Source organism: Panthera uncia, chromosome A2 (genome assembly GCF_023721935.1).
Source record: "Panthera uncia isolate 11264 chromosome A2, Puncia_PCG_1.0, whole genome shotgun sequence".
NCBI classification, from domain to species: Eukaryota; Metazoa; Chordata; class Mammalia; order Carnivora; family Felidae; genus Panthera; species Panthera uncia.
In genome coordinates this window covers 96,823,292-96,851,291 of record NC_064816.1, presented here as the reverse complement: position 1 = coordinate 96,851,291, position 28,000 = coordinate 96,823,292, and the positions used below count along the sequence as shown (strand labels likewise).

The 28,000-nt window shown below is 39.8% G+C and overlaps 1 protein-coding gene across 1 annotated transcript in view; it reads left to right on the top strand.

The window, feature by feature from the left end:
• Nucleotides 1-28,000, top strand: part of COL28A1 (collagen type XXVIII alpha 1 chain) — a 172,128-nt gene that overhangs the window by 102,167 nt on the left and 41,961 nt on the right. The window contains exons 26-27 of the mRNA XM_049641510.1: nucleotides 2,047-2,115; nucleotides 6,765-6,833. Of these exons, the coding sequence (XP_049497467.1) occupies nucleotides 2,047-2,115; nucleotides 6,765-6,833 (138 nt within the window). The remainder of the gene's footprint in view (nucleotides 1-2,046; nucleotides 2,116-6,764; nucleotides 6,834-28,000) is intronic.

The following is a 28,000-nucleotide window of genomic DNA, read 5'->3' as shown; positions in this document are numbered from 1 at the left end:
TTTTTAAAGTACATTTAGCGAGTTGTATGGCCTCACCATAAATCAGTTTTAGAACACTTTCTTCCTCTCAATAAAATCCCTTATGCCCATTTACAGTTAATCCTGTCCTAGTTCCTATTCCTGGTCCCAGGCAATTATGGATTTGCTTTCTATCTCTATAGATTCGCCTTCTCTGGACATTTCATACAAATGGAATCAAGCAATGTGTGGTCTCATATATCTGGCTTCTTTTATTGAGATTAATGCTTTTGAGGCTCATCCCTGTTGTAGCATACAGCTGTAGTCCATTCCTTTTTACTGTGGAATATACCACGCTTTGTCTATCCATTTATCAGTTGATGGGCATTTAGAGGGTTTCTAGTTTGTAGCTATTATGAATGATTCTGCTAAAAGCATTCATATGTAAGTCTTTGTGTGGACATATGTTTTCATTTCCCTTAGGTGCAGGAGTAAAATTACTAGATCGTATGGTAAACTGATGTTGAACTTTTTTTTCAACGTTTTTTTTTTTTTTTTTTTTAATTTATTTTTGGGACAGAGAGAGACAGAGCATGAACGGGGGAGGGGCAGAGAGAGAGGGAGACACAGAATCGGAAGCAGGCTCCAGGCTCCGAGCCATCAGCCCAGAGCCTGACGCGGGGCTCGAACTCACGGACCGCGAGATCGTGACCTGGCTGAAGCCAGACGCTTAACTGACTGCGCCACCCAGGCACCCCGATGTTTAACTTTTTAAGAAACTACCAAACTTTTCCTAAGTGGCTGTACCAGCAACTGAGGGTTCCTCCTTCTCCTTGTCCTCCTAGTCCCACTTCTCAATAGCTGTACAGCTTTGGGCTAACTTTAGTTTCCTCTTTAATAAAAGCTGCAATGAAGAGCACCTGGGTGGCTCAGTTGGTTAAGCATCCGTCTTCAGCTCAGGTCATGATCTCACAGTTTGTGGGTTTGAGTCCCGCATTGGGCTCTGTGCTGACGGCTCAGAGCCTGGAGTCTGCTTCGGATTCTGTGTCTCCTTCTGTCTCTGTCCCTTCCCTATTCACACTCTGTCTCTCTCTCAAAAATAAATAAACATTTAAAAATTTTTTAAAGATAAAAGCTGCAATAAGGAGTTAATATTTCCCAAGTGCCTACTCAGCTAGATGTTGTGATAGACACACTCACATTCTTTGTCTCACTTCTCTGTCTCCCCATGAAATGTAAGTATGACTTTCTGTGTATCTGATGAATTTACTGAGGTTCAGAGAAGTTAGGTAAGTTAGTCATTACTGTGATACAGAGTTGTCGCGAGTACTAAATTACATCACTTAGCATATGTGAACGTGCACAGCACAGTGCTGGGTACATAGAAGGTGGTTGATGAAGAGATTTTCATTTCTCTGCTTCTTCCTATCATTCACATCTCACATGGGTCTAGGCACAGGGCCAGACCTACCCCAATCAAGCCCTACCTTTTCTCTGGGCTAGTTGCCTGTTCTAAAACACTTCCGGGACTCTGAAAACACTTTATAGGAATTTTCCTGGAGCCTCAACTGCTCTTGGGGCAGAAGTATCACAAAGTTCATCCATAACCCCAAGTAGCATAATCTTTGTTATATGAAAGAACAGGAGGGACTAGTTCGGGTTGGAGCTCTACTTTTCAATGGTTTCTTTTTATTCTCGTCTTGTCTTTCTTTCTCCACTCACAATGGTGGCACTTCCAATTCCAGAGAAGGGAGCTCTGAAAAAAAGTACCTAGTAATGTTGTCACAAGTTAACTGACTTGATTGCTTTGAAGTGTACCCATATCAGTTGGCTGGAAGATTGCATAAATGGCAATAAGAAGTGAAAACAAAGGGCAATAACATTCCCTTTGTCAAATATAGGGAAGTGAGCTGGTAGAAAAGGCCCCAATTAATATCTCAAATTCAAGGGTTTGGGTTTTAAAATGTATTTTCTTATATGAAAGTTCATATGGAATATTGTTAATATGAAATTATGACATTTTATATAAAATATACCACATAAAGCTTCACTTTAATCAGTGACTTGTCATTCATTGTGTCTTTTCAGGGAGAGCCTGGTGTCAGAGGCCCCCCAGGTCCCTCTGGGCCTCGGGGCATAGGAACCCAGGGGCCAAAGGTGAGTCTTAAATTCTGTGCTCTGTGTGAAGGTCAGGTACCAAGTGAACATTAACTTCATAGCAAATGTTTATTTTAGTGTTGACTTATTTTTTCTTGATTGCTGATGAAAAGTCTCACTTTCTCATATTATGTGAGCTTTCAGTAAAATAGATCATAAGTCCATAAAGCCATTTATTTCCCCCAAAGAAATTAGGAAATGGTTGCAAAATGCTCAAAATATTTCCAGGTTTCTTAAAGGCTGTGCTCTCCTTAAGAAGCATATCTTCACTTTGGTCGGAGGCGCCTCTGCTGGCCTTTTAACAGAACACCTGCTAACGTATCTATTGTGACATATGTGCGTAGTCCACTTTGTCAGGGCCTCAGTGCAAGGGTCCAGATTTATTGCCCCCATAGAACATGAAAGAAACTGCCTCTGGATCCCTTTGCTCTGTTTTCTATTCCTCTTTCTTTTTCCATGTCCATTTTGGTGATTATTCATCTTTCATTCTCTTTCTTAATCAAGTGTTTTTCAATGAGGGAGTTCTTGCCTTCCTGGTCTACCCCCAGGAGACATTTGGCAATGTCTGGAATCATTTTTGGGTGTCACAACCAGGGAAGGGGTGCTACTGGCAGGTAGTAGCTGGGGGCCCAGGATGCTGCTAAACATCATACTGTACACAAGATAGCACCCATCACAAAGAATTAGGCAGCTCAAAATGGCAAGAGTTCAGAGGCTCAGAAGCCCTGTTTTAATCATTGATTAAAATGATTTAATGATCATTTTAATGATCATTAATGATCAATTTAATGATCATTAATTGATTTAATGATCAATGATCATTGATTCACATGCCCAACAAAAAATTCTTTGATTTGTTCAAAAACTAAAATAAAGAAGTATCAGGCATGTTCATAGGGAAAACAGGCATTGGGGAGCCTCCCATTACACATGCAAATTTCAAACATGTATATTCATGACCAAGATGCACAGAAATGAATGAGAGCCCCATTATCAGAGAGCAAAGGGAAAAGGCTCTATGAGTCAAAGATTTTTCTGAGGATCCCAGAATTACCACGATTCTTAGTTTATCCTTTTTTGTCCATCAACTTCATTCTGGCAGTAGGCGATTTCTTAACTTTATGGATCACTTGATATGGATGAAGACATTCCCAAGATGTTAGTAGTTGTTATCACTGGGTGGTGGAAAGAGGGGTCCATTTTTCCTTCTTCATTGTTATCTTTATTTCTGTTTTTAGTTTTAGTTTTTGTTTGTTATTTTCTTCACGTGAGCAGGTGTTCCTCTTACGATCAGAAAATAAATAAATAAACAAAGCTTTTGCCTGTAGTGGGAAGAAAAAAAAGACTGACTTGTACCGTAACTTATGTTCATCCAGCCTTGCTCAAAGTTTATTCCATCAAATGTTAATTTGGGAACTTCTGGAATAAGCAAAGTTAAACTAATCTCTCTATTGTGGGACTTTTTAGAGGCTTTAATATATTCATATAGGCATACCTTGGAGACACTGAGGGTTCATTTCCAGACCACCATAATAAAGCAAGTACCACACTAAAGAGAGTCAAATGAATTTTTTGGCTTCCCAGTGCATATAAAACCATTATCTTCTAGTCTATTAAGGGTACAATAGCAGTATGTCTAAAAAAGCCCAATGAATATACCTTAATTAAAAATGCTTTATGGCTAAAGATGCTAACCATCCTCTGAGCTTTCAGTGAGTTGTAATCATTTTGCTGGTAGAGGGTCTTACTTCCATGTTAAAGGTCGCTGGCTGACGAAGATGGGGGTTGCTGCAGGTTGTGGTGGTTGTGACAATTTCTTAAAATAAGACAACGATGAAGTTTGCTGCATTGATTGACTTTTCCTTTCACAAACGATTTCTTTGTAACACGCGTTAGATAGCATTTTACCCAGAATAGATCTTCTTCCAAAATTGGAGTTGTCTTCTCAAATGCTGCCACTGCTTTATCAACTAAGTTTATGCAATATTCTAAATTCTTTGTTTTGATTTCAGTAATTCTTCACATTTCCTACAACAAAATGTATTTCCTTTTTTTTTTTTTTAATGTTTATCTGTTTTGAGAGAGAGACAGTGCACAAGCAGGGGAGGTGCAGCAAGAGAGGGAGAGAGAGAATCCCCAAAAGCTCCGCATTGTCAGCTCAGAGCCTGGCTCAGGCCTCACACTCAAGAATCCCGAGACCATGACCTGAGCTGAAGTTAGACGCTTAACTGACTGAGCTACTCAGGTGCTCCACAAAATGTAATTCTTCTTTTTTTTTTTAATATTTATTTTTGAGAGAGAGAGAGAAAGAGAGAACACGCATGAGTGGGCGAGGGGCAGAGAGAGATGGAGACACAGAATCTGAAGCAGGCTCCAGGCTCAGAGCCTGATGTGGGCATGAACCCATCCACTGGAAGATCATGACCTGAGCCGAAGTCGGGCTCTTAACTCACTGAGCCACCCAGGCACCCCTGTATTTCTTAAATAAGACTTAAAAGTCAAAATTATTCCCTGATCCATGAGCTGCAGAATGGATGTTGTGTTAGCAGGCATGAACACAACACGACTTTCACTGTCTGCCTCCATCAGTTGCTCTTGGGTGACCACAAGCACTGTCAATATTTTGAAAGGGATCTTTTTTCTTTCTTTCTTTTTTTTTTTTTTTCCTCAGCAGTAAACCTCAACAGTAGGTTTGAAATATTCAGTAAACCATGTTGCAAACAGATGTCATTCGGGCATTATTGTTCTCCTTATAGAGCATAAGCCAAGTGGATTTAGCATAATTCTTAAGAGCCCTAGGATTTTAAAAATGGTAAATGATAACTGGCTTCAACTTCAGGTCACCAGCTGCATCAGCCCCTAATATTCTTGTGTCTCAGGGAATAGGGATGCCTGAGGAGAGGGAGAGAGACAGGAGAATGTCCCCATTGCTGGAGCAGTCAGAACACATACAATGTTTATAGATTAAGTTCGCTGTCTTATATGGGTGTGGTTCGTGTCCCACCCCCCCCCCCCCCCCCCCCCCCCCCCCCGCACAAATTACGATAGTAACACCAAAACACCAAAGATCACTGATCAGGGGCACCTCAATGGCTCAGTCGGTTAAGCCTCTGATTCTTGATTTCAGCTCAGGTCATGAGTTCATGGTCCTGAGATCTAGCCCTGTGTTGGGCTCTGCACCGTGTGTGGAGCCTGCTTAAGATTTTCTCTCCCTCTCTCTCTCTGCTCCTTGCTTATGCACATGCTCTCTCTCCCTCTCTCTCTGCATCTCATTTATGCACATGCGTGCTCTCTCTCTCTCAGAAAACAAATAGAATTTCTTAATAAGTGGGAGACAGCACAGATCCTGCTCGGGATTCTCTCTCTGCCCCTCCCTAGCTTGTTCTTCCCCCTGCCCCCCAAGATAAAAAAAAAATCAACTTAAAAAAAAGATCACTGATCAGAGATCACCATAACAAATATAATAATAATGAAAAAGTTTGAAATATTGTGAGAATTACCAAAACGTGACAGAGACAGGAAGTTAGCAAATGCTATTGCAATAATGGCACGGATAGACTTGCCTGACACAGGGTTGCCACAAACCTTCAATCTGTAAAAGATGCAGTGCCTGGGAAGCGCAAGAGCGAAGCACGATAAAACAAGGTATGCCTGTATGCACTAGGGATCTCCAAGGAGAGGCACACACCGTGGGATAGAACATTTTCCAATCTCATTTGACCACAGAAGACTTTCCCCAAGAAGCGTGGGGTTAACTTGTGCTGCAGAATGCACACACTGGGCAATGCTACACTTTCTGCTTCATTTGCAGATTTTCTTAAAAGTTCGATACTGTATCACTCAGCAATCAAAAAGAATGAAATCTTGCCATTTGCTGCTACGCGGATGGAACTGGAGGGTGTTATGCTAAGTGAAATCAGTCAGTCAGAGAAAGACAAATATCATATGACTTCACTCATATGAGGGCTTTAAGAGACAAAACAGATGAACATAAAGGAAGGGAAACAAAAATAATATAAAAACAGGGAGGGGGACAAAACAGAAGAGACTCATAAATATGGAGAACAAACTGAGGGTTACGGGAGGGGTTGTGGGAGGGGTATGGGCTAAATGGGTAAGGGGCATTAAGGAATCTACTCCTGAAATCATTGTTTCACTATATGCTAACTAATTTGGGTGTAAATAAAATTAAAAAAAAAAAAAGTTTGATACTGATCCACTGAACCTTTCACTGCAAGCCTGGTGAATAGCACTCCATGTTGAAATGGAACAACACATTGGAGGCTACACAGAATTATGTGTGAGCAGGCTTCACACCCCTGGTGTTCTAGGGGTTGGTGGTAGGTTCAACCAGAGGAGCCCAAGCAGACAAGGTGACTGGGACAACACTCTTCTTCGGTCAAGCAGCCCTGCCTTGCCTCTTTACTTACATTTGGATTATGTGTAAGATTTCCACAAAGGATTCTGTGGCTTAAAATTTTTGGAAAAACACTGCTTTATAAAAAATATGATCTAGCTTGTGGGGTGCACAGATGCAGGTCCTGATAGGACTGAAGGAAGGAAGGAAGAAGGAAGACAAGAGCAGAGATACATTGTTTCTTCCTAAATCTCCTCATGCTTCTCTTTGGTTTCTCTTCATCTTCCAACAGGGAAATATTGGGCAGAAAGGCCTGCCTGGCCCTCCTGGCCCCCCTGGCTACGGATTACAAGGAATTAAAGTAAGTGGATGTGATTGCACGAGAGTCATCTCTCAATTCGCCAGAACGATGAGAAAAGAGGTTATGGATAATATAAAAACATGACTATAATGAAATGAATTTAATATAAGCTTAGCGGGTAAAATTACCTCCAGTACGTTAGAGACACAATCCAGAAGTGTATAAATGGTGTAAGTACATTAGTTTTCATGAACACTAGACATTGCATAAATTGCTTGGTGAAATTTCTAACTGTTACAGTAGGTTTGTTGTTCTTGCTGGTCTCTGAGCTGAGTGGAGAATTTATGCCCAGCTGTGTGTTCTCTCTCTCTCTCTTACCTTCCTCAACTGTATCTTCCATTCTTAGCCTTAGATTTCCTAGTCTTAGCTCACAGTGGAACTGCTTGGGGAACTTCATGAATAATACTGACAACCTACCCCAGAAGAATGAAATCTGAATCTCTCGGGGTAGTGCTTGAATACTGTGGGCTTAAAAGCCCCCCAGGTGATTCTCCTGAGCATCTGGGGTGAGAACTGTGGCTCTCAGCCCTGAGGCTGTGTTATTGGAATCCACAGCCACCTATATTCTGCTGTATTTCTGTCTCAGCAGCAATAAGCCTATCCAGCAAAGTGAAACTCCCAGGGTGCCCCATGTCTCAGCAGACAAAATTTGGCATCTAATGGTTGCTATGTAATTTCAAACAATTTCCTTTTCTACATCTCCTATGTTGATTTATTATTTTTAATTTTTGTTTTTTACTCATTCACATTGTATTTTCTCCCCAAAAAACTTCTATTGTTTTTACCACAGTTAAACTTTGAGTAATTCATCCCCTGCATAGTTGGTATTGACTCTTAAAAATTGAAACGTTCAAAATAAACTGTTTCTCAAATAGGATTTCTTGGGCTGCCTGGGTGGCTCAGTCAGTTAAACACCCAACTCCTGGTTTCCACTCAGGTTATGATGCCAGAGTTGTGGGATCGAGCCCTGCATTGGGCTCTGTGCTGAGCGTGGAGCCTGCTTAAGATTCTCTCTCCCTCTCCCTCTGCCCATTCCCTGCTTGTGTGCCCTCTCTCTCTCTCAAAAAAAAAAAGGCAACAAAATAAAAACAGAAAACAAATAGAATTTCTTAGCAAGTAGGAGACAGTGGGAGCTTCAAATAATAACTGTGAAATCCAGTGTTGAGAAAATAAACTGCCTACTCCTGTGTAAAGAGTGAGGTTTGTCAGAAGCAAAACTCACTGAATCTGTGTTAAATCTTTCTATCTCTCTCCCAATGTCTGGGGCTTCCATGTCAGGTCTTTTCAGTAACAGTTGCTCGTCTGTGGGGCTGAGTATCCAAGGGAAGGCCTGACAGTTAAAATGTTGCTGATATTTTACTAGCACTGGAAGATACAGCAAAAAACTGCTTCCTTGTAAACAACATCGCTCTCATACTTAATCTTAAAATTCTACGGTTAAAAGATAGTAACGCTCTATAGATACCTTTGCATGGGTTTGTTTAAGCAATGAACCCACGTTCGATCACTGGTCTTTCCACCAACGGGAGCTCCATTCACATGTGCTGTTAGTTCCTTATTGCCACCGTGTTAAATCTGGTGCCAGTTTTTCTTTTTTATTATCCAGGAAATACTTCCTTATTCAACAAGGAGTGACCTGGGTTGCACTTAGTGCTCACAAACCCTACTGAGGTGCCCTGCCTTCCTCACCACTTGTCTTTTATTATGCCCTCCACGTTATGCTATGTTCAAAGTCCATCTTGAGTGAATCTCTGATACCGTGAAGCCTATCACGATAGAGAAAGAACCAAAATTAAAACTGTCACATATCCAGGACTAGCAGAAATGAGATAAACTCTGAGGACTGTGGCCTGATACTACTTGGCAGTGAACCCTGACCAAGGTGGCCTCATAGAACCTCTCTAGACATATTGGATTGCCTGGCATCCTGTTGGCAACAGGGCAAGCCTATTTTACTCAGGACTGCCACCTCATTTTCTTGACCCTGGGTTATACCATCATGGAAAAAAGGGAGGGAACTGGTGTTCCTCCAAGTTATTTTAGGGCTATGTGGTGAGTAAAATATCATTTATGTTCATTTGTTGACCCATTTCCCACCTCTTTCTAAAACCCATTTGAATTAGTAAAACTCACTTCTGCTGGTAAGTCTTTGATGGAAGCCCTTGTCGCTGGTAACATTTAACATTGGGGTATGATCTATGCCCGTCTCTCATACTGTCCCAACCACAGGGAAAATAGGGATTGGGTTACAATCACAGAGGTATTTGCTCCAACACCCACCTAACTTTGTTGCTAAAATATTTTTCTAAGTTTATTTATTTGTTTTGAGAGAGAGAGAGAGAGAGAGAGAGAGAGAGAAAGAGAGAGTGAAGGGGTGGGGCAGAGAGAGAGAGAGAGAGCGAGAGAGAATCCCAAGCTGGCTATGTGCTATCAGGGCAGAGCCCTACATGGGGTTCAATCTCAGGAACCATGAGATCATGACTTGAGCCGAAATCCCGCATCAGACATTTAACTGACTGAGCCACCCAGAGGACCCTGTTGCCAAAATATTGTGTCTCAGTCAGTCACTCATCAACCAACCAACCAACCAACCAACCAATACTGATTGAACACCATCTGTGTCAGGCAAATAAGTTAAGTGCAATATAAAATGATGACTGAAAAGACAGGAATTTAGTCCTGATAAAGTTTACAGGCTATAAAATAATCACACTCTGAACTCCAAAGAGTATGCAAGGACAGTACATGGAGTAAATTGGGCTTAGAGTAGTGCACAGTAATGAGTTTAGTCTTCACCCTAAGAGTAATTGAAAGTCAGGGAAGGATGACATGATCAGAGAGGTATTAGCAAAGACTCACTCTGTCTACCATCTGTAGACTGGATGTGCACGACTATGAGGAATGTGGGCCCTCCCCTTCCCATACCCCTATGTATTCTCCTGATTTTCCATATGAAAGAGTGTGACCTTCTGGTAACCCTCTCTTCCTGCCTTTCCTGAAGCTCTGGGACCATATAGGGCTGTTGCCATGGCAGCCTTGGTCCTGGGAAACATGAAAACCTGATGGGCTCACTCCCCGTGGGCACCCGGGCAGCCTCCTGCAGTTTCTCTGCAGTCCTCACTGTGACTCAGCTGGCTCTGCATTGCAAAGAATCTCTGGCTCCTTCAGGGACTTCACTGCTTTCTCTCAACTACAAATGTCTATTGATTGAATGGGTGAATCTGGGAGCGTGGCTTCTTGGCTTTGGTCTTTCAGGTTCATGGCATAGACCAGGAGTTTATGTTATTCCACCATCTTGTTCCACTGTGAACACTGACCGTTTCCTTAAATATGGACTATATATATGCCGGTAATCCTCCAGATTAAGTCAGGAGGGAGGAGAAATGGGCTGGGGTCTTAAGGGATTCCATGATATGTCAACCATCCAACCTCCTAGAGTCCAGGAGGGATGTAATGAGAGTGTGGGCCAGTTTTCCTCTCTCCATCTTTGTTGAAGTCAGTTCCAGTGTCCTGATCAGCTCTGACATTCCTGTAGTGCTTTTTCTCAGAGAATCAATTGGTATTTATAAAAATAAGATTCCTAGTGGCCCTCCTTGATTTCAGGAGTTTCTGAGGTAGATTTGTGGACTGGTATCTACTATAATTCCTGCTGGACATAAACCCTTCACTCATTTAAAAAAAATATGCTTCTATGGCATTAACTTCCATTCTGCATTTAAGCCTGAGCATGACTGATCCAACCCTGGCCGAGGGAACTCTCCCTGCAGTTAGGCTGTGACACAGGAAGGGCTGATATTTAGGCCCAGCCAGTGTGAAAAATAGCTTCAATGACATGCTAGGGGAATCTAGTGAACATTATCTGGCAGAAATCCCAATATCTCCGAAGCTGATAAATAGTGATGACGGAAGTGGTCACATGGTTATAGAGTTAAAGGATTAACCTCTAAGACAACTGGAGCCCAGAAATGGAGGGAAACTCCATCCAAATGATCTCCCCCCTCTACCTATAGTCTGACCTCAAAGCATGATGGGAAGAAAATGAGCTTGAGAGAGAGCTACACAGACCGTGGGCTGAATCTTGCTAGTTGTGTAAGCTTGGATAAATCCTTGAACCTCAGTTTCTTCATCTTTAGAATGGAGATAAGACAGCCTATTTTACAAGGCATTGTGAAGATAAAATTGCACAAAGGGCCCAGGACACAGTACTGAGTACTCAATCAGAGGTTGGCTATGGAGTCAACAGATTTGAATCATGGCTTCCTGAGTCTGGCAACCTGGCCTCAGTTTTCATATCTGAATAATGGAGATAATAATAGTACAATTGCCTAAAATATCATAAAGAAGAGATGGAATTAAATGAGAGTGTATGTATAACACATTTAACACAGGACTCGGCACATAGTTATATAGGCAACAAATATTTATAGTTAGTCACATTATTATTCCTTCCCTGCTTCCCTCTCTTTCCACTAGTCCCTTTTCTATTTTCCAGGATGAAGGCTCAGAATTCTGGCATTCAAATGATTTCATGCTCTACAACATAAAATCTTGGTTGTGTGACTTAGTATGGGCCTGGCTCCATTATCCCAAAAGGAATAACGGCTCAAAAACAGTAGAGCTCACATACAGTATGTTTGCTCACATAACAGGCCAAGGTAGGTGTTCCTTTTTGGTGGACAATTTTCTTTCATTTAGAATTTGAGAGAACCTCATCTGCCATTGATGCTTCCTCCACGTGCTGGGCTTCTTTACCACTTATTCCCAGCAGGCAGATAGGGACAGTGTGAAAGAGGCACACTTGCTTCTTCAAAGTCTTGGGCAGGTGTTGACATACATCACCTCTGCCCCCATTCTACTGGCTGGAATTAGTGTCGTGGAAAGGCAGTATAGCTATGTGACCAGGAAGAAGAACCACAGGTTTGGTGAAGAGCTAGCATTAACGCCACACATAATTTAACCCACCTCTAGTAAGAATGGCAAACTTAAAGTGATTTGTTGTTCTGAAGTATATTGGTGCTTCCAGAAGCAAACACAAGATAAGACTAGTCTCCATGGCAACTTCCAGAACGGCTAGTTGCTATCCTGATAGTGTGAGACTCTGTTACCTGGGCTTACAAAGACTGAGTTTGGCTTCATCATTCTTTTATCCTAACTTGAAAAGAAAACCTTAGAACCTTGATATCTTCTTACTTATTTCACGCGGCATCAGGAGCACCAGCGGATGATTTAGAAATTTGTCTTGAGAAGACAGGCCGAGTATTAGCCACAGAGCTGGAGGAGGCTTGAGGTTTGGAGGGACCAGGAGAGGAACAGGAAATGCTCATTCCTATCTGTGACAAAGGCAGGGTGAGAGGACAAGAGCCACCTGGAACCTGGCAGCACAGCTGTGGTTCAAAGTCTAGAGAGAGATGACATCAGAGGAGGGAGGCAGACCTGGCATGAAGAGGAAGAGCCAGACAGGAATAAAGAGAAGCCAGCAATTGGGCTCATGTGGGGAATGAGGAGAGGGTCAGTGTCCTAGGGGATTACTCAGGATGCTGATAGCATCTGAGACCAGCATGGGTGTGGTGGTAGGTGAGTCAGCTCAGCTCTCAGAGACAGCGGGGGAACAGTCAGAAAGAAAATGGCTTTACCCTCCAAAGCCCTCTGATTTAGAAATTCAGGTTAGGACCCAGAGCTTTCTAAGATTCTTCATTCAATGTTTAGGGTTAATGTCATTTCTTAGGTAGATTTTTGTTTGTTTCACCTGCATTAAAGTAACGGTGGTTCTATAAACTCCAAGAGCCCTTTTAACTGCAAGTATTTTTGCCACCTTCTGGGATCCTTTCACCAGAAAGGCTAAAGCTTCAAAGACTGTGAGCATACATGGAGTGGTGGACATCTCACAGAGAGCCCCACAGCCTTCTCTTTGGCTCCTACCTATGACCTGATCAGTTTCAAAGCGTTTCCAGAATCCATTTGACTAGATTTTTGGTTACAGTGGACCTATTACAGCATGGAAAATTACCCCCACTTAAGGGTCAAATAGAAATGATTTATTTGTTGAAATTGACTTAAGGGGGGAAAAGTCAGGGGTAGATTTGGTATACACCAAGTTGCAAATGCCTGCAGAAAGGTTAAGAGTCATTGACATTAGGAAGATTTCCTAGTCTTCTAAACTCGTAACCATGTGTATGATAGCGTTAATACGATTAAGAGAGAAATATATGCGCACACATGGTTTAATACAATGACTTTCTGGTGTTTCAACCTAAACTTTTCTTTGTCCTTCGTGACTACAAAGAGCAGCATCAAAACTAAAACACAAACCAGCCCTGGCAATAGTGGAATCACTGCATTCAACCTGAACACACCTTAAAAATTAAACTGAAACAATAAGGAATATAGTTAACAGCATAACATAGATTATATGTGTGCTTATGCCACAAACCATCTTCGAATTAGCTTCTGATACTTTTCCCATATTGTGATCTTCTAATTCCCACAATGATTCCTCTACATCGAAAGGAGTCATCAGAACCACGTGACAGGTACCTTAAAATAGTTCAGCATTTTGGGATTACACCTGCCAAAGTGCTTCTGGTGGGAAGTGCTGTGGCTGAAAGTTGATCCTGGTAATCAAAAGCCACAAACCTGTTTTTCAGACATCGAAGGCATCCTTTTATACCTGTATTATACCTTTATACCTTTTACTATTTTTTAAACTAAATTAAAAACAATTACATGGGTTATAAACCCAAACCAATAGCACTGCACTCACAGTATTCTCTACATAGGTTGTACAGGTGAGGGAAAGCTTACATTCATCAACCGGCACTGGCTCTGAGACCATCTGCATTTCTCACTGCTTCATGCTTTCATTTTCCTCCTGTGCCAAGTGGTTTTCATTCCTTCAAGCCAGTTAGGAAAAAGGATGGCTTTTTTTTTTTTTTATTTCTCAATCTGAATCTGAAGATATGGTAGGCTGTTTTCCCTTCTCAATCTCATCATTACATTTCCAATGAAAATAGTCTATTCCCCAGATCAGAACTGGAATGGAGATTTTAGGCTCTTAATTTAGTGGACTTGAATCATCATTATCAGCTTATATTTGTTCTCTATTTACTGTGGATACAGCCTTTTGCAATGGCTAGTGACGGTCTCGGAAGTCCGCTTGACTTCTATCACACTCCTCACACTGCCATGAACCCCAAAGGGAAAACTAATTTTTTAAGTCACTTTTTCCAAAGATAATGGTGTCCTGCCCCAAGCTTTACTATGGTTTCCCCAATTCCCAAAGAGAAGTCAAAAGACTAAAGACTTGGTAATAAAGATAACACAATGTTCAATGCCATGTGCTAATACTGAATATTAAAAAAAAAAAAAAAAAGATTTGTTATCACCAAATATTTGAAAATTATGTGAAAGATTTCATTTGAGCAGTTATATACTAAAAGTACTTATACTCTAATAGTACCTCATTTTTAAGTATGGTGAGCATGCTGCCATTTTATTTATTTATTTATTTATTTTTAATTTTATAATTATGTTTCTTTATTTATGAGAGGCAGAGAAAGACAGAGCACAAGTGGGAGAGAGGCAGAGTGAGAGGGAGACACAGAATCCGAAGTAGGCTCCAGGCTCTGAGCTGTCAGCACAGAGCCCGATGTGGGGCTTGAACCCACGAACCACTAGATCATGACCTGAGCTGAAGCTGGATGCTCAACCTACTGAGCCACCCAGGCGCCCTGGCATGCTGCCATTTTAAATTATTCTGACTTTTTTCTTCCTCCCTTTGTGTCTCCTCCCCCACCCCCTCCTCTTCCTACCCATCCATTCATGTCTATTTAATATATTAAGACATAAATATTATATATTTAATTCCTTTTCATTCTTGTAACAGATATTGTCCATATAAAACCTAGTTGAATGAAGGACATGGATAAATTAACTCTTTGCTGTTGCCATCTTTATAGCACATGAATTTCACTGTTGAAAATTTACAAAAGGTATTTTATTTTTTTTCCCACCCATCAATGCTTGGTTAGAAGTAAATTACTAGTATATATTTTTCCCCTTCTTTCAGCAGGGAAAGAGGCAACTTTATTCTTCAGGAATATTGAGCTCAGGAAGGGAACTAAGGCCGTATTACATTCTTCATATTCCATGGGTGATACACAGACATGCTAAGTAATGTACCAAGGTCACTCACCCCTGCTCTTCCTCCTCCCTGAAGGAATTATAGTAACCAAGTCAAGGTAGGTGTCAGAAAGAGGAAAATGATCAGTTTGAGATTTTCAGAGGTAAATGCTATGCAAAATTTTTATTTGCATCTTGAAATTAAAAGTTGGCCCTTCAAGGAGCTCTTGGGTGGCTCAGTCAGGTAAGCGTCTGACTTCAGCTCTGGTCATGATCTCACGGTTCATGAGTGTGAGGCCCGTGGTGGACTCTATGCTGACAGTATGGAGCCTGCTTAGGACTCTCTCTGTCTCCCTCTCTCTCTTTCTGCCCTTCCTCCACTAGTGTGTTCTGTCTCTCTCAAAATAAATAAATAAAAAGAGAGAGAGAGAGAGAAATATTAAAAAGCACTTCTGTTTCCCTGAGTGCAGTTCTGTCAAAAGCCAAGGATTGGATTTAGTGAACTTTTGTTATCAATGACCAGGCCTAAGACTAGGAATTATGGCAGACTCTGGGCTGGTACGTGTAGCTGCGGGGGGAGGCTATAATAACTGCTATACCCCCACACACTCAAAGTCTTATCAAGTCCCTTCCTGTGTGGCTGGTTGAGGACATATGCTTTTGTACTGCAAACCTCTGTGACAGGTCCGTGAGTGCCAACTGGTCTGTAGTCAAAACTTTATTACGCTTTTACAAACACCTTAAGAACTTTACAGTTATTGGTTTCTTATTATCAGCACCTTTGCTTATCTAGTTGCAAATATGACTTCTCATTTCAAATATAAGATGTCAGAGGAAATGAGGTAAATTACCTGTTTGAGATCAGAGAAGCTCTAACAAAGCCATGAGTATGGAGTTTATGGGTATTTGTGGCTCAAACTGAAGGCGATAAAAACAGCCCCAGAATAATCTTTCTTTCAGCCTACAGCAAATTCTTCAAATCAGCAATTCTTCAAAACTGCTTCTCACATCATAAGGCTGGGAATCATGGGCCCAACGGGAGTGCATTGTGCCCTAGGAAAGTGAAATTGAGCGAGAAGAGCAAGGAGTATTGAAATGGAGAGAAACAGGCAGAACACTTGCCTGAATCAGAGAGAGGGAATTAGGAGGGAAAAGGAGAAAGGGAAATACAAGAAAGAATCAAAAACTGGCTATGATGACTTTTTTAGGATACTAGGGGTAGTAATGCTTTTGACTTCAAAGCCTCTAATACCTGAAATTAATGTAGTTACTGTTTCTTGGTTAAATTTTCCTGATGTTCTACTCTTATCCTTTTATTTCCACCTTTTTGTATCCTTTTATTTTATGTTTCTTTTAGACAATATATATTTGGATTTTTTTAAAGTTTTTTAATTTATTTTGAGAGGGGGGAAGAGCACAGAGAGAGAGAAAGGGAGAGAGAGAGAGAGAGAGAAAGGGAGAGAGAGAGAATCCCAAGCAGGCTCCCCACTCTCTCTGCAGGGCCTGATGGGGGGCTTGAATTCACAGACCATGAGATCATGACCTGAGTCAACATCAAGTCACATGCTTAACCAACTGACTGAGCCACCCAGGTGCCTCCATGTATTTGGATTTTTAAAAGTCCAGTCTGGCAACATTTGTCTTTTGCCAGGAGCATTTTTAGTTCAGTTACATTTAATATAATTAGTGAACTTTAATTTATTTCTACCATCTAATTTTGGATTATTTGTCCCCCCTTGTTCTATGTTCCTTTTTAAAAACCTTTTCTTCCCCCTTTTTTAAGGTTTACTCCTTTTTGACTATTGTATTTTCCTTTTACTTGTTTGGAATTTACTCATTTTTCTCTTTTTCAATATTTACTCTTAAAAATATTCACATTTATCTTATGAAATACCCATATTAACTTTTTGGGTACTACAATAACTTAGAATACTTTAATTCTATTTACCTCTACCCTATCATTATTGTTTCATGTTTTAATTAATTTTCAATCCCTCGGGTCATTTTTGCTTAATCACTGTTTATTCAGACTTGTCTGCATATGTACTCCTTTCTACCTCTTTAATCCATCTTTCATCTCAGACTGGAACCACTGTCCTTCTGCCTGAGGTGGATTCTTCAGCATTTCCTTGGTAGAGAGCTGCTAGAGTAAACTCTCCATTTGGTTGCCTGAAACTACATTTATTTCTCCTTAATCTCTTCTTAAAAGATGTTTTTCTGAGGATAGAATTCTAGGCACACAGCTTTTCCTCTCAGTGCAGGGAAGATTTTCTCATCAGTTGGTCCCCACTCTTGTTCTTGAGAAGTTACCCATCATTTTAACTATCCCTTAGGTGATAATTTGTCCTTGTCTCTGTGACTTTTAATGGTTTCTCTTCTTATTGGGTGTTAGGCAGTTTCACTATGATGTATCTAGCTGTAGGTTCTTTTTTTTATGTGTCTTAATCTTTATTTGTTAGAATTTTTAATTTTGTGGGCTAGTATTTTTTTTTTAATCATTTCTGGGAGACTCTCATCATCCCATTCTCAATCATTCTGTAACTTTGTCCCATTTTATTGTTTTCGTAGCACTATCACCATCCGAAAATATTTGGTTTTTTTCCTGTTTATTATCTGTCTTCTTTTGGTTAACAACAACAACAAGACAACAACTCTTTGAGAGCAGGGACTTTGTTTCTTCATATCTAAATTCCCAGTACCCAGCAGAATGTATGGCATACAGTAAACACTTAATAAATATTTGTTTAATGAATGAACAAAGTAATGAATAATTGAATGGATATATGAAAGTTATATAGTAAATAGTGGTAAAGTTCCACCTGTAACCATATTATTGACCCACAAAATGATTCATTTATATATACTTTAATTCAATAAACAACTACTGAATTCCATTATTAAGAGAACTCTAAACTTGTGAAATGATAAATTCTTTTTTAAATCCTAATGTTTAATAGTGGGAGTACCTTACCCTTGCGGGTTGGTATACTTGATTGGCCTAATAGATAGAAGTTTATTTGAAATGCTGGATTTGGCTTTCTTGAAAGTAGATCTTTGTGACAAAATTATCTATTACCACAGTGCAACAGGATCACAGTGAATTCTATCCATGTAAACATATGTGTTTGTTACAAATGGGCCTGAGGTGTTATATCTGGTGATTCTTTTGTACACTCAAGCATTCTGTCTAGTGGTAATCAGAGCATATATTTAATAAATTCATAATTGATCTAGGTCCTATTTTAAAGACTCTCATTAATAGATTAAGGAGATAAGCAGGAGGAAACTTAATCCATCATTACCTGTCACCAGACCAGACAACCATGGCAATATCATTACACTTCCCATGGTCCTCTTAAGTTCATAACCAAGTTAGAATTAAATGAGACACCCAGTATCATCCAGTTATATTTTCACAACTTTACCAGGAAGTAATTTTTACCAAGAAGTTTTAGCCTTAAAAATGGACAGATTTTCCTATGAGTTCATATTTGTAGAGATGACATTTCAAGAATACTAATATAATTCATTATCAATTCCTATTCATCAGTGTAGAGACAGTGAGCTTTTTTATAGGACTATTTATTGGCATATGCAATTATGCCTTTAAATAGTAGCTCTTAAAGTTCCAAGGAGAGAAGAGATTTTTAATTTATTAGAATACTAGCCTTCTGAAAATTTTCCTATTGGCTTCTGTTGGTATTGAAAAATGAAATCTGATGAGTCAATAGTTCCCATTGTGATTATTATGCCAATTTTAGAAATAATAAATCTTCCACAGACCTCCATCTGTCCTTTCTTCTTAAATTACCTTACTATGATAATTTCATGAAGTAAACATACTTGCTGTGTTTTTCTGCTACATATATACTTAAATAATAGTGCGCGCGCACACACACACACACACACACACACACACTTTGCCAGGATTGAGATGAGTAATGCTAATATGTCCTTCAAATAGGATATGTTTTTGTTCTGTATATAAGGGAAATAACTTTATATGTGAGTTTTAAAAATCAGATCTTCTTTCTGCTCAAAATCAAGGATATTGCCTCCAATATTTAGTCTCAGCTAGTTATACAAAATTTTATTTTGGCAATTCATTCAAAAAGTATTTATTGAGCATATTTAAATATGCCAGGCTGTGTTATAGGTGGTAGGGGTATATCATGAGCAAAGAAACAAAGATGCTTGACTCATGGAAATTGCATTCTATTGGCAATAAACATAATAAGTAAGTTATCTGGTATATTTGAAGATGAAAGCTGATATGGGAAAGAAAGGGAAAGCAGGGTAAGGGGATGTGATGAAGTTTTAAGTGGAATGAAATCATGAGAAGGTAACATCTGAGCAAAGATCTGAAGGAGGGAGTCTTGTATTTCTGATGGAAGAGCATCCCAGGCAGAGAGAAGAGCTTGTGCAAGGGCCCTGTGGTCTCAGGAAGGTGCCTGGCAGGTTCAAAAGAAGAGAGAAGGGATCTGTGTGGCTGGAGATGAGGTCAGGAAGGTAACAGCAGGAGGGTCAGGGCAGGGGGGGGGGGCAGTCCATGTCTAGCCAGATAGGCCCTTGTAAGGGCTTTGGCTCGTACTCAGAGTGAAGTGGGGAGCTGTTTCTGGGTTTTTAACCAACACTTTGATTTGGTCTGACTTACTTTTTAAAAGAATAACTATGACTGGTGGGCTGAGAATAGACTGTAGCAGGACCAAGACTGAACTAGGAGACTATTTAGGAATCCAGGAAATTACAAATGATATTTGAATATCTAGGTTTTGCAATCTAGTTCACATAAATTTAACTTCCTCAGAAAGGATTTATATCTAGTTACTTGTATCTGATAGTAGAAATATGTGACAAGAGATGCTCTGGCACAATTGATGCCGGACATATAAATCAGATTGCATAGCTACCAACTGAGTTTTAAACTACTGAAACATACTGAACTGTACTTTATATCTGGACTGTGTACAAAAATAAAATATCCTAACCCCAAAGACATGTATTCATTATGCTTTTGTAGAAAACAAAGGTGGGATTTTCCTCTTTCCTTCTGCCTTTCTCCCTTCCTTTCCTCTCTTCTCTATCTATAATAATCATATGCTAAAACATTATAGGTAAAATTATGAGGTTTAGGACCCATATGTGACAGAAGTACCACCTGTTACCTGACTTCCCTGCCAAAGTCCAGTAAAAGAGTGGCCGGTCTTCTACTGGCCATTAGAAAACATTCTAGAATGTACTTCTTTTTTTTTTAATGTTTATTTATTTTTGAGAGAGAGAGAGAGCGAGAGAGCAAGCATGAGTGGGGGAAGGGCAGAGACACAGAGGGAGACACAGATTCTGAAGCAGCTCCAGGCTCTGAGCTGTCAACACAGAGCCTGATACAGGATTTGAACTGATGGACTGTGAGATCATGACCTGAGCCAAAGTCAGAAGCTTAACTGAGCCACCCAGGTGCTCCTAGAATGTATTTCTTAATACACAAAACCCTTATCCATAGTAAAGAGGTAGATATAAATATACTATCCAAAATCTGTTCAATAATTTTTAAAAATCTTCATATATTTATATATCAAGAAAATAAATCTAAAGAGTTCTTAACATGTACCCAAAAAGATAGCTTCAAAAAGTTAGCAAAACTCCATATGATCTGGGCAGCCAGCCAATCTTAAGTTTATCAACCCCTCAGCTCTGAAAGTCAGTTCCCCTGTATCCTGGCCCCAGTGCTTCTGAATATGCTTTCCCTCTTCTTTGAGAGATCCCTTTCAGACTTTACTTAAACAGGCTCACTTTTTTATGTTAAAGGTATATAGTACAATGACTTTACTTACATACATGATTGCCACAGTTACTGAAGTTATCATCCATCATCTCATATAGATACAAAAAATAAAGTAAATGAAAAAAACATAAAAGATTTTTCCTTATGATGAGAACTCTTAGGATTTATTCTCTTCATACCTTTCAAACATATCACAAAGCTGTATTAACTATGATCATCAGGTTGTACATTACATCCCTAATACCTTTTCCTCTTATAACTGGAAGTTTGTACCTTTTGGCCGCATTTATTCAATCTCCCCTACCTCCACTCCCTTTCTCTGGTAATCACAAATCTGCACTCTTTTTCTATGGCATTTTTTTAATTTTTCTTCTATTTTTTTAAGATTCCATATAAAATAAAAAAATATAGTATTTGTTTTTTTCTTTCTGACTTATTTCACTTAGCATAATGCCATCAAAATCCATCACTGTTGTAGCAAATGGCAGAGTTTCCTTTTTGATGGCTGATTAGTATTCCCATATATATAACACTACTTCTTTATTCATTTATCAGTTGATGGACATTCAGGTGTTTCATGTCTTGGCTGTTAAAAATAATGCTGACATGAACTTGAAGGTACAGATATCTTTTTGACATTTTGTTTTGTTTTCTGTGGGTATGTTCCCAGCAGTGGAATTTCTGGATCAGGTAGTAGTTCTATTTTTAATTTAAAAAATTTTTTTAATGTTTATTTATTTTTGAGATAGAGAGAGAGACAGCATGAGTGGGGAAAGGGCAGAGAGAGAGAGAGAGAGAGAGAGAGAGAGAGAGACAGAGGATCCAAAGTGAGCTCTGTGCTGACAACAGAGAGCCTGATATAGGGCTCGAACTCACAAACCATGAGATTATGACCTGAGTTAGAGTTGGATGCTTAACTGACAGCTATCCAGAGGCTCCTCTATTTTTAATTTTTTAAAGGAAGCTCTGTACTGTTTTTCACAGTGGCTGTACTAATTTGCAATCCTACCAACAGTGGATGAAGGTTCCCTTTTCTTCAGATCCTTGCCAGGATTTGTTATCTCTTCTCTTTTTATGATAGCTATTATTTATTTATTTTTTAAAAATGTTAATTTATTTTTGAGAAAGAGAGTGATGGAGAGGTAGAGAGAGAGGGGGACAGAAGATCCGAAGCACGCTCCATGCTGCCAGCAGAGAGCCATATGCAGGGCTCCAACTCAAGCTGGATGTTTAACCAACTGAGCCACCTAGGTGCCCCTATGATAGCCATTCTAAGTGTGAGGTGATATCTTATTGTGTCGCAGACTATGAGTCTGGAGTTCTCTCTTGTCCAGCAAGAGAGAAGACACAGAATTGAATACAAGAGAGGCTAATGTCCAGGAGAAGACAAGAGCCCAGAACGGGGTTTCATCTCCCTATTTATTGAGCTCACAAGATATTACCCACGTGAAGAAAACAAGATCTTATACATGTGAATATGGAAAAAACAATCAGACAGTAATCATTAACTTGCATGTGTAAGAAGCAAAGTGTGGGGGGGGGGGCAATTGGAGTTTGTGATATTGGCGTCAGATGGGAAGTAATTACCTGCAAGTGATATAACAAGTTACTCATAATTCCAATACAACATCTTGCTAACCAACCTTGGGCATTTTCACCCTGTGGTGGTTGCTTTCTGCCCTAAGTTTTTTTCTAACCCATTTATGTAAGAAGAACCTATTTTCCCACATTATTGTAGTTAAAAAAAAAAAGTTTATTTATTTAGAGGCGGGGGCAGGGGCAGAGAGAGAGGGAGAGAATCCAAAGGTGACTCCACTCTTAGCACAGGACCCAACATGAGGCTTGATCTCATGACCATGAGATCATGACCTGGGCTGAAATCAAGAGTCAGACACTTAACCAACTGAGCCACCCAGGTGCCCCTCTTATTGTAGTTTTGATTTACATTTCCCTGGTGAGCACTGAGTAATGTATAGAATTGTTGAATTACTATATTGTATATCTGAAATTAATAGAACACTATATGTTAACTATACAGGAATTAAAATGAAAAACTAAATTTAAAAATTTACCATTGACTAAACGACAATGAAAAAATAAGTTTGAAAATGTATTGATTTTCAGAGGAAAAGAAATGGTCAACAAGATGGAAAGACATCCTACAGCATTGAAGAAAAAATTTCAAACCATATATTTGATAAGTGGTTAATTCATAAATATAGAAACAATTTATAAATAGCAAAGAAAAAAACAAAAAATGGAATAAAAAATAAGCAAAAGTCCTGAATAGACATTTTCCCAAAGAACATATGAACAAGTAGCAGGTAGGTAAAAAGGTGCTTGACATTACTAATCATCAGGGAAATAAGCTTACTCTTATCCCTGTCAGGGCTCATATTAGGTAGCACTTCTTCCAGAAGACTTCCCTTACACACTGAAATGAGCCTGTTCCTTTTGAACTATAGAATATGTGTATTTATGATTTACTTCTTATCATTGCATGAGATAATGGCATTGCAACCAGCCTTGACCAAAGCAAAATGTTCTTAAGTTTAACCATTTCCTTTGTTGATGAAATCATAAACTGGAAGTAAATCCTAATAATATCAGCCAATGTGGAAAACAAACAGTTCCCCAGAGTAACCAGCTGTATTAATGGCATATTCTAAAGTCTGAATGAAAGGAACAGAGAACTCAGGGCAACAAATCTCCCACTGGGAGACTCTCTTTACCACCTATTTTTGCTTAATTTGTCAAAAACACTTTCTTTTTGGTCACATCCTTTGTCCTTTTTCACTCTGCATTCCTAGCCCTTGACATTCCATGCTACAGGTTAAAAAGTGGAGTAGAAGCTCAGGCAGTGGGTAGAAGGAATTTGGGGGTTCTTAATTAGGGATTTGAAATAAGAATCCAGGTCTGGTATAGTCAAGGAGCATCAGTAACAGGATGATGGGACTGCAGTGAATCATGAATGAGATGAGAAGCCATTAAGAGGATGTGCCTAGAGGAGCAACCTGATATAAATCATACTTTTAAAGGGTGGTCCCAGCAGCATGTGGCAGATAGATAGACTGTGGGAGTACGAAGACATAGAGTTGAGATAGGAAGATATTGCCGAAGTGCAGGTGAGAGATGGTGGTGCTTAACCAAAGGTGGTAATGATAGAAATGGGAAGGGGTGTTTGGATTCTGGGTTGAGTGTGGGGTGGAAAACAAAGGAATCAAGGATGACTAAGATTTTTGACATGAACAACTGGAAGGATGGGGTTGCCATTTTCTGAGCTGGGAGGGAGAGACTATAGTAAAATGGGGATGGCCAAGTATGGAGGAAATCAATTCATATACTCTGAAATTTAAATTTGGACATGTAAAGCTAAAACCTCCAATGGGCCTATTAAATAGATTTGGGGGGAAAGAAATCTAGAGTTCAGTGGAGAGATCAACACAGGAGATATAAATTTGGTTTACCAATCTAGAGATGGTATTTAAAGTCTTAAGTAAGAGTGGATGCGAGGGGCACCTGGGTGGCTCAGTCAATTAAGGTCCAGCTCTTGGTTTCAGCTCAGATCATGATCTCAAGGTTCATGAGTTCAAGCCCCACATCCAGCCCCACGTTGTCAGTGCAGCCTGCTTGGGATTCTCCCTCTCCCTTTCTTTCTGCCCCTCCTCTGCTCATGCTCTCTTTCTCTCTCTTTCAAAATAAATAAACTTGAAAAAAAAAAAGGAGTGGATGAGGACATGTAGGGAGTGAATGTAGAGAGAGAAGAGATCTAAGGACAAGGCCTAGGCTCTCCAGCACTTGACAGTTTGTATGATGAAGAGGACGCAACAAAGGAGACTGTGGATTAGTAGCCAGAGTAGTAGCCAGAGAATTAAGAGAAAGTGGTTACCGGAAGAAGTGTTTCAAGGAGAGAGTGGTCATCTAGTTTCAGTGCTGCTTATTGTCTGCAAGGTGAAGATTGGTCATTGGGTTTGACAACATGGAAGTCATCGGTGACCTTGACAAAAGTCACGTATATGCGCACACACAATGCACACACACACACAGAGTGTGAGAAAATCTTAACAAGTGGTGAATTGGGGTGAAGGGAATGTGGGAAATATTTGTATTATTATTGCATTTTTTCTCTATGTTTAGAATTACTTTAAAATAAAAAGCATGAAAAAGAGACACTGGCGAGAAATAAAGACAGAGCACATCAGCAATACTTTTGAAAATGAGGTCATAGAGAAGGAGTAATAGAGTGATATGTGTGATTAAGGAAGTGGTTTTTTTTTGTCAGATAGGAGAGATTCCGTGTATATATTATGTATGTATGTATGTATGTATGTATGTATATGTACTGTATGCTAATGGAAAAGATCTAGTGAACAGGGCAGTATTCGTGATGCCAAAGAGAAAGGAGTTGCTAGAGGCATGCCTATGGTTTTTTGAATTAGAAGGTGCTTCTACTCGTTTCTTTTCCATCCAACACAAGAATCTATCCTACAATATTCTAAAGGGCATCTGGCCATTCACACTCTGCTTGGATGTTCCAGGGAGTAAAAGTTTTGCACCTCTCTCATATGTTTCCCAATGGGCTGGTAGCAAATTCAAGAAGCTTCGCTACTTTTTAATATTTTTTTAAATTTAAATTTTTTTTTATTTTTTATTTTAGAGAGAGAGAGAGAGCACGCACCCAGGGAGAGGGACAGAGGGAGAGGGAGAGAGAATCTGAAGCAGGCTCCACACTCAGTGTGGAGCCCAGTGCAGGTCTCCATTCCATGACTCTGGGATTGTGACCTGAACTGAAATCAAGAGTCAGCCGTTCAACAGGCTGAGCCACTCAGGTGCCCAGCTCTGGGACTTTTTAATGTTTATTTATTTTGAGAGAGAGTGTGTGTGCACATGCATGCACGCACGTGAGCGGCAGAGGGGCAGAGAGAGAGGGAGGGAAAGAATTTCAAGCAGTCTCCACACTTAGTGTGGAGTCCACATGGGGCTCAATCTCAGGAACTGTGAGATCATGACCTGAGCCAAAACCAAGAGTTGGACACTTAACCAAATGAGCCATCCAGGCGCCCCAAACTATGTTACTTTTTAAAATGAGAATAATGCAAACTGTGTCAAATCTAAATACCTCATAATCATGCAAAGTTGTGAAAGTCTCCCACTTTTCCCTTCAGTCCTACCATACAGATTACCACTGTTTGTTGTTTGATGGGTAGCTTCCATAGCTTTGACTACATGTGTAAACACACATACAGCACAACAGCCTTTAAAATAATTTTATATGTAATTTTCCCAACTTGCTCCCCACCCTCAGTTAATAGAGCATGGATGGCCCTGCAAATCAATACATAAAGACCATACATTTTAACAGCTATGTAGCACTCCATTACACAAATGTAACATAATTTATTTATATATTTCCCTTCCTTATATAATGCTGCAGAGAACATTCTTGTATTTTCTCATACTTGTGCTAGTATTTCTATCTCATTGTATGTTGTAAGGCTTATTCTATAGCTATAATTGGTAGGCTTTCCTTCTTTATGTTGAACTGAAATCTGTCTGCCTGTGACTTTGTCTGTTTCTGCCACTTTGTTGATGTGGTTTCCTACTTCACTGTGATCATGAGTCTAGGCTTATAAAAATCTGTGAATACACTTTCATTATATGTATATTTGTCTCTTACTGTTAAACTTTAACTCACATGTTTTCTTGCTTTATCCTTGAAGGAAGTATGACGCAGTTAAAACCGGAGTTAACTTTGTTAATAGAGTTTTTGAAAGGTAGGCTTTTATAGGTGACTGTGGTTTTATGGACCTTTTCACGTTGCTTCAATTCTGTTTCTTGACCTGAGAGATGCCAACCACAACTGTGTGTTCTGTGGTACAGCACGGCCAACTGTCAGCTTCTCAGTAAGCAGCTTATGAAGACAGCTTAGAGGAGTTTTGCCGGGAAAAATCAAAAGCGAAGTTTCCATAGATGAGTTAGTTCTGCCTTTTTGAAAGTGGAGTCTGAATCATTGGGAATAGTTCCTATCACGCTGGAAGTAATGAGAAAGGAAAAGAGGGCATATAAATGGATGAGATTGACAACTGCCTACAGGAAGTAGATGTTATTGTACTTTTTCTTCCAGCTTTTTAACATTAATGTAATTTTCTTTATTTTATTCAAAAAATATTCTTGGATACCTTTATCATTTCCACTTTTTAGAAAAGTTTTTATGTATTTATTTTGAGACAGAGAGAGAGAGAGATCACACAAGCATGAGCAGGGGAGGGACAGAGAGAGGGGGAGGGAGAGAATCCCAAGCAGGCTCCGCACTGACAATGCATGGCCCAATGTGGGGCTTGAACTCACAAACTGTGAGATTATGACCTGAGCCAACATCAAGAGTCAGACCTCAATCGGCTGAGCCACCTGGGTGCCCCTATCATTTCCATTTTCTAAAAAACAAATTTATTCTTTTCAGCTATTGTTTTCATTTTTTTACTGTGGTAAGTACAGTTAACATGAGATTTACCCACTTAACACATTTTTAAGCATACAGGAGAGCACTGTTAACTATAAGCACTATGTTATACAGCACATCTCTAGAACTTACTCATCTTGCATAACTGAGACATTATATCCATTGAACGACATCTCATTTCCTCCTCCTAGCCCCTGGTAACTACCATCCTACTCTGCTTCTATGACTTGACTGTTTTAGTTACCTCAGATTAGTGCAGTCATGCAGGATTTGTCCTTCTGTGACTGGCTTATTTCACTTAGCACTCCTATGTTCACTGTAGCACTATTCACAATAGCCAAGATAGGAAAACAACCTAAATGCCCACCAAAGCATGAATGGATTAAGAAAATGTGGCATGTATACACAGTAGAATATTATTCAGCCTCCCCAAAAGAAGGAAATTCTGCTATATGTGACAACATGAATCAACCCGGAGAACCTTATGGTAAATGAAATAAGCCTACCTTCACTTAAAGAATTCATAGGTCTAGGGGTGCCTGGGTGGCTCAGTCGGTTAAGTGTCCGATTTCAGCTCAGGTCATGATCTCATGGTTTGTGGGTTCGAGCCCTACATCAGGCTCTGTGCTGACAGCTCAGAGCCTGCAGCCTGTTTCAGATTCTGTCCCTGGCTCTCTCTGCCCCTCCCCTGCTTGTTCTCTGTCTATAAAATAAACATTAATAAATTTAAAAAAAATCATGGGTCTATAAATATTACTTCTTTAATCCCCATAGCATATCCAGAGACACATAGAAGAGCTACTATTG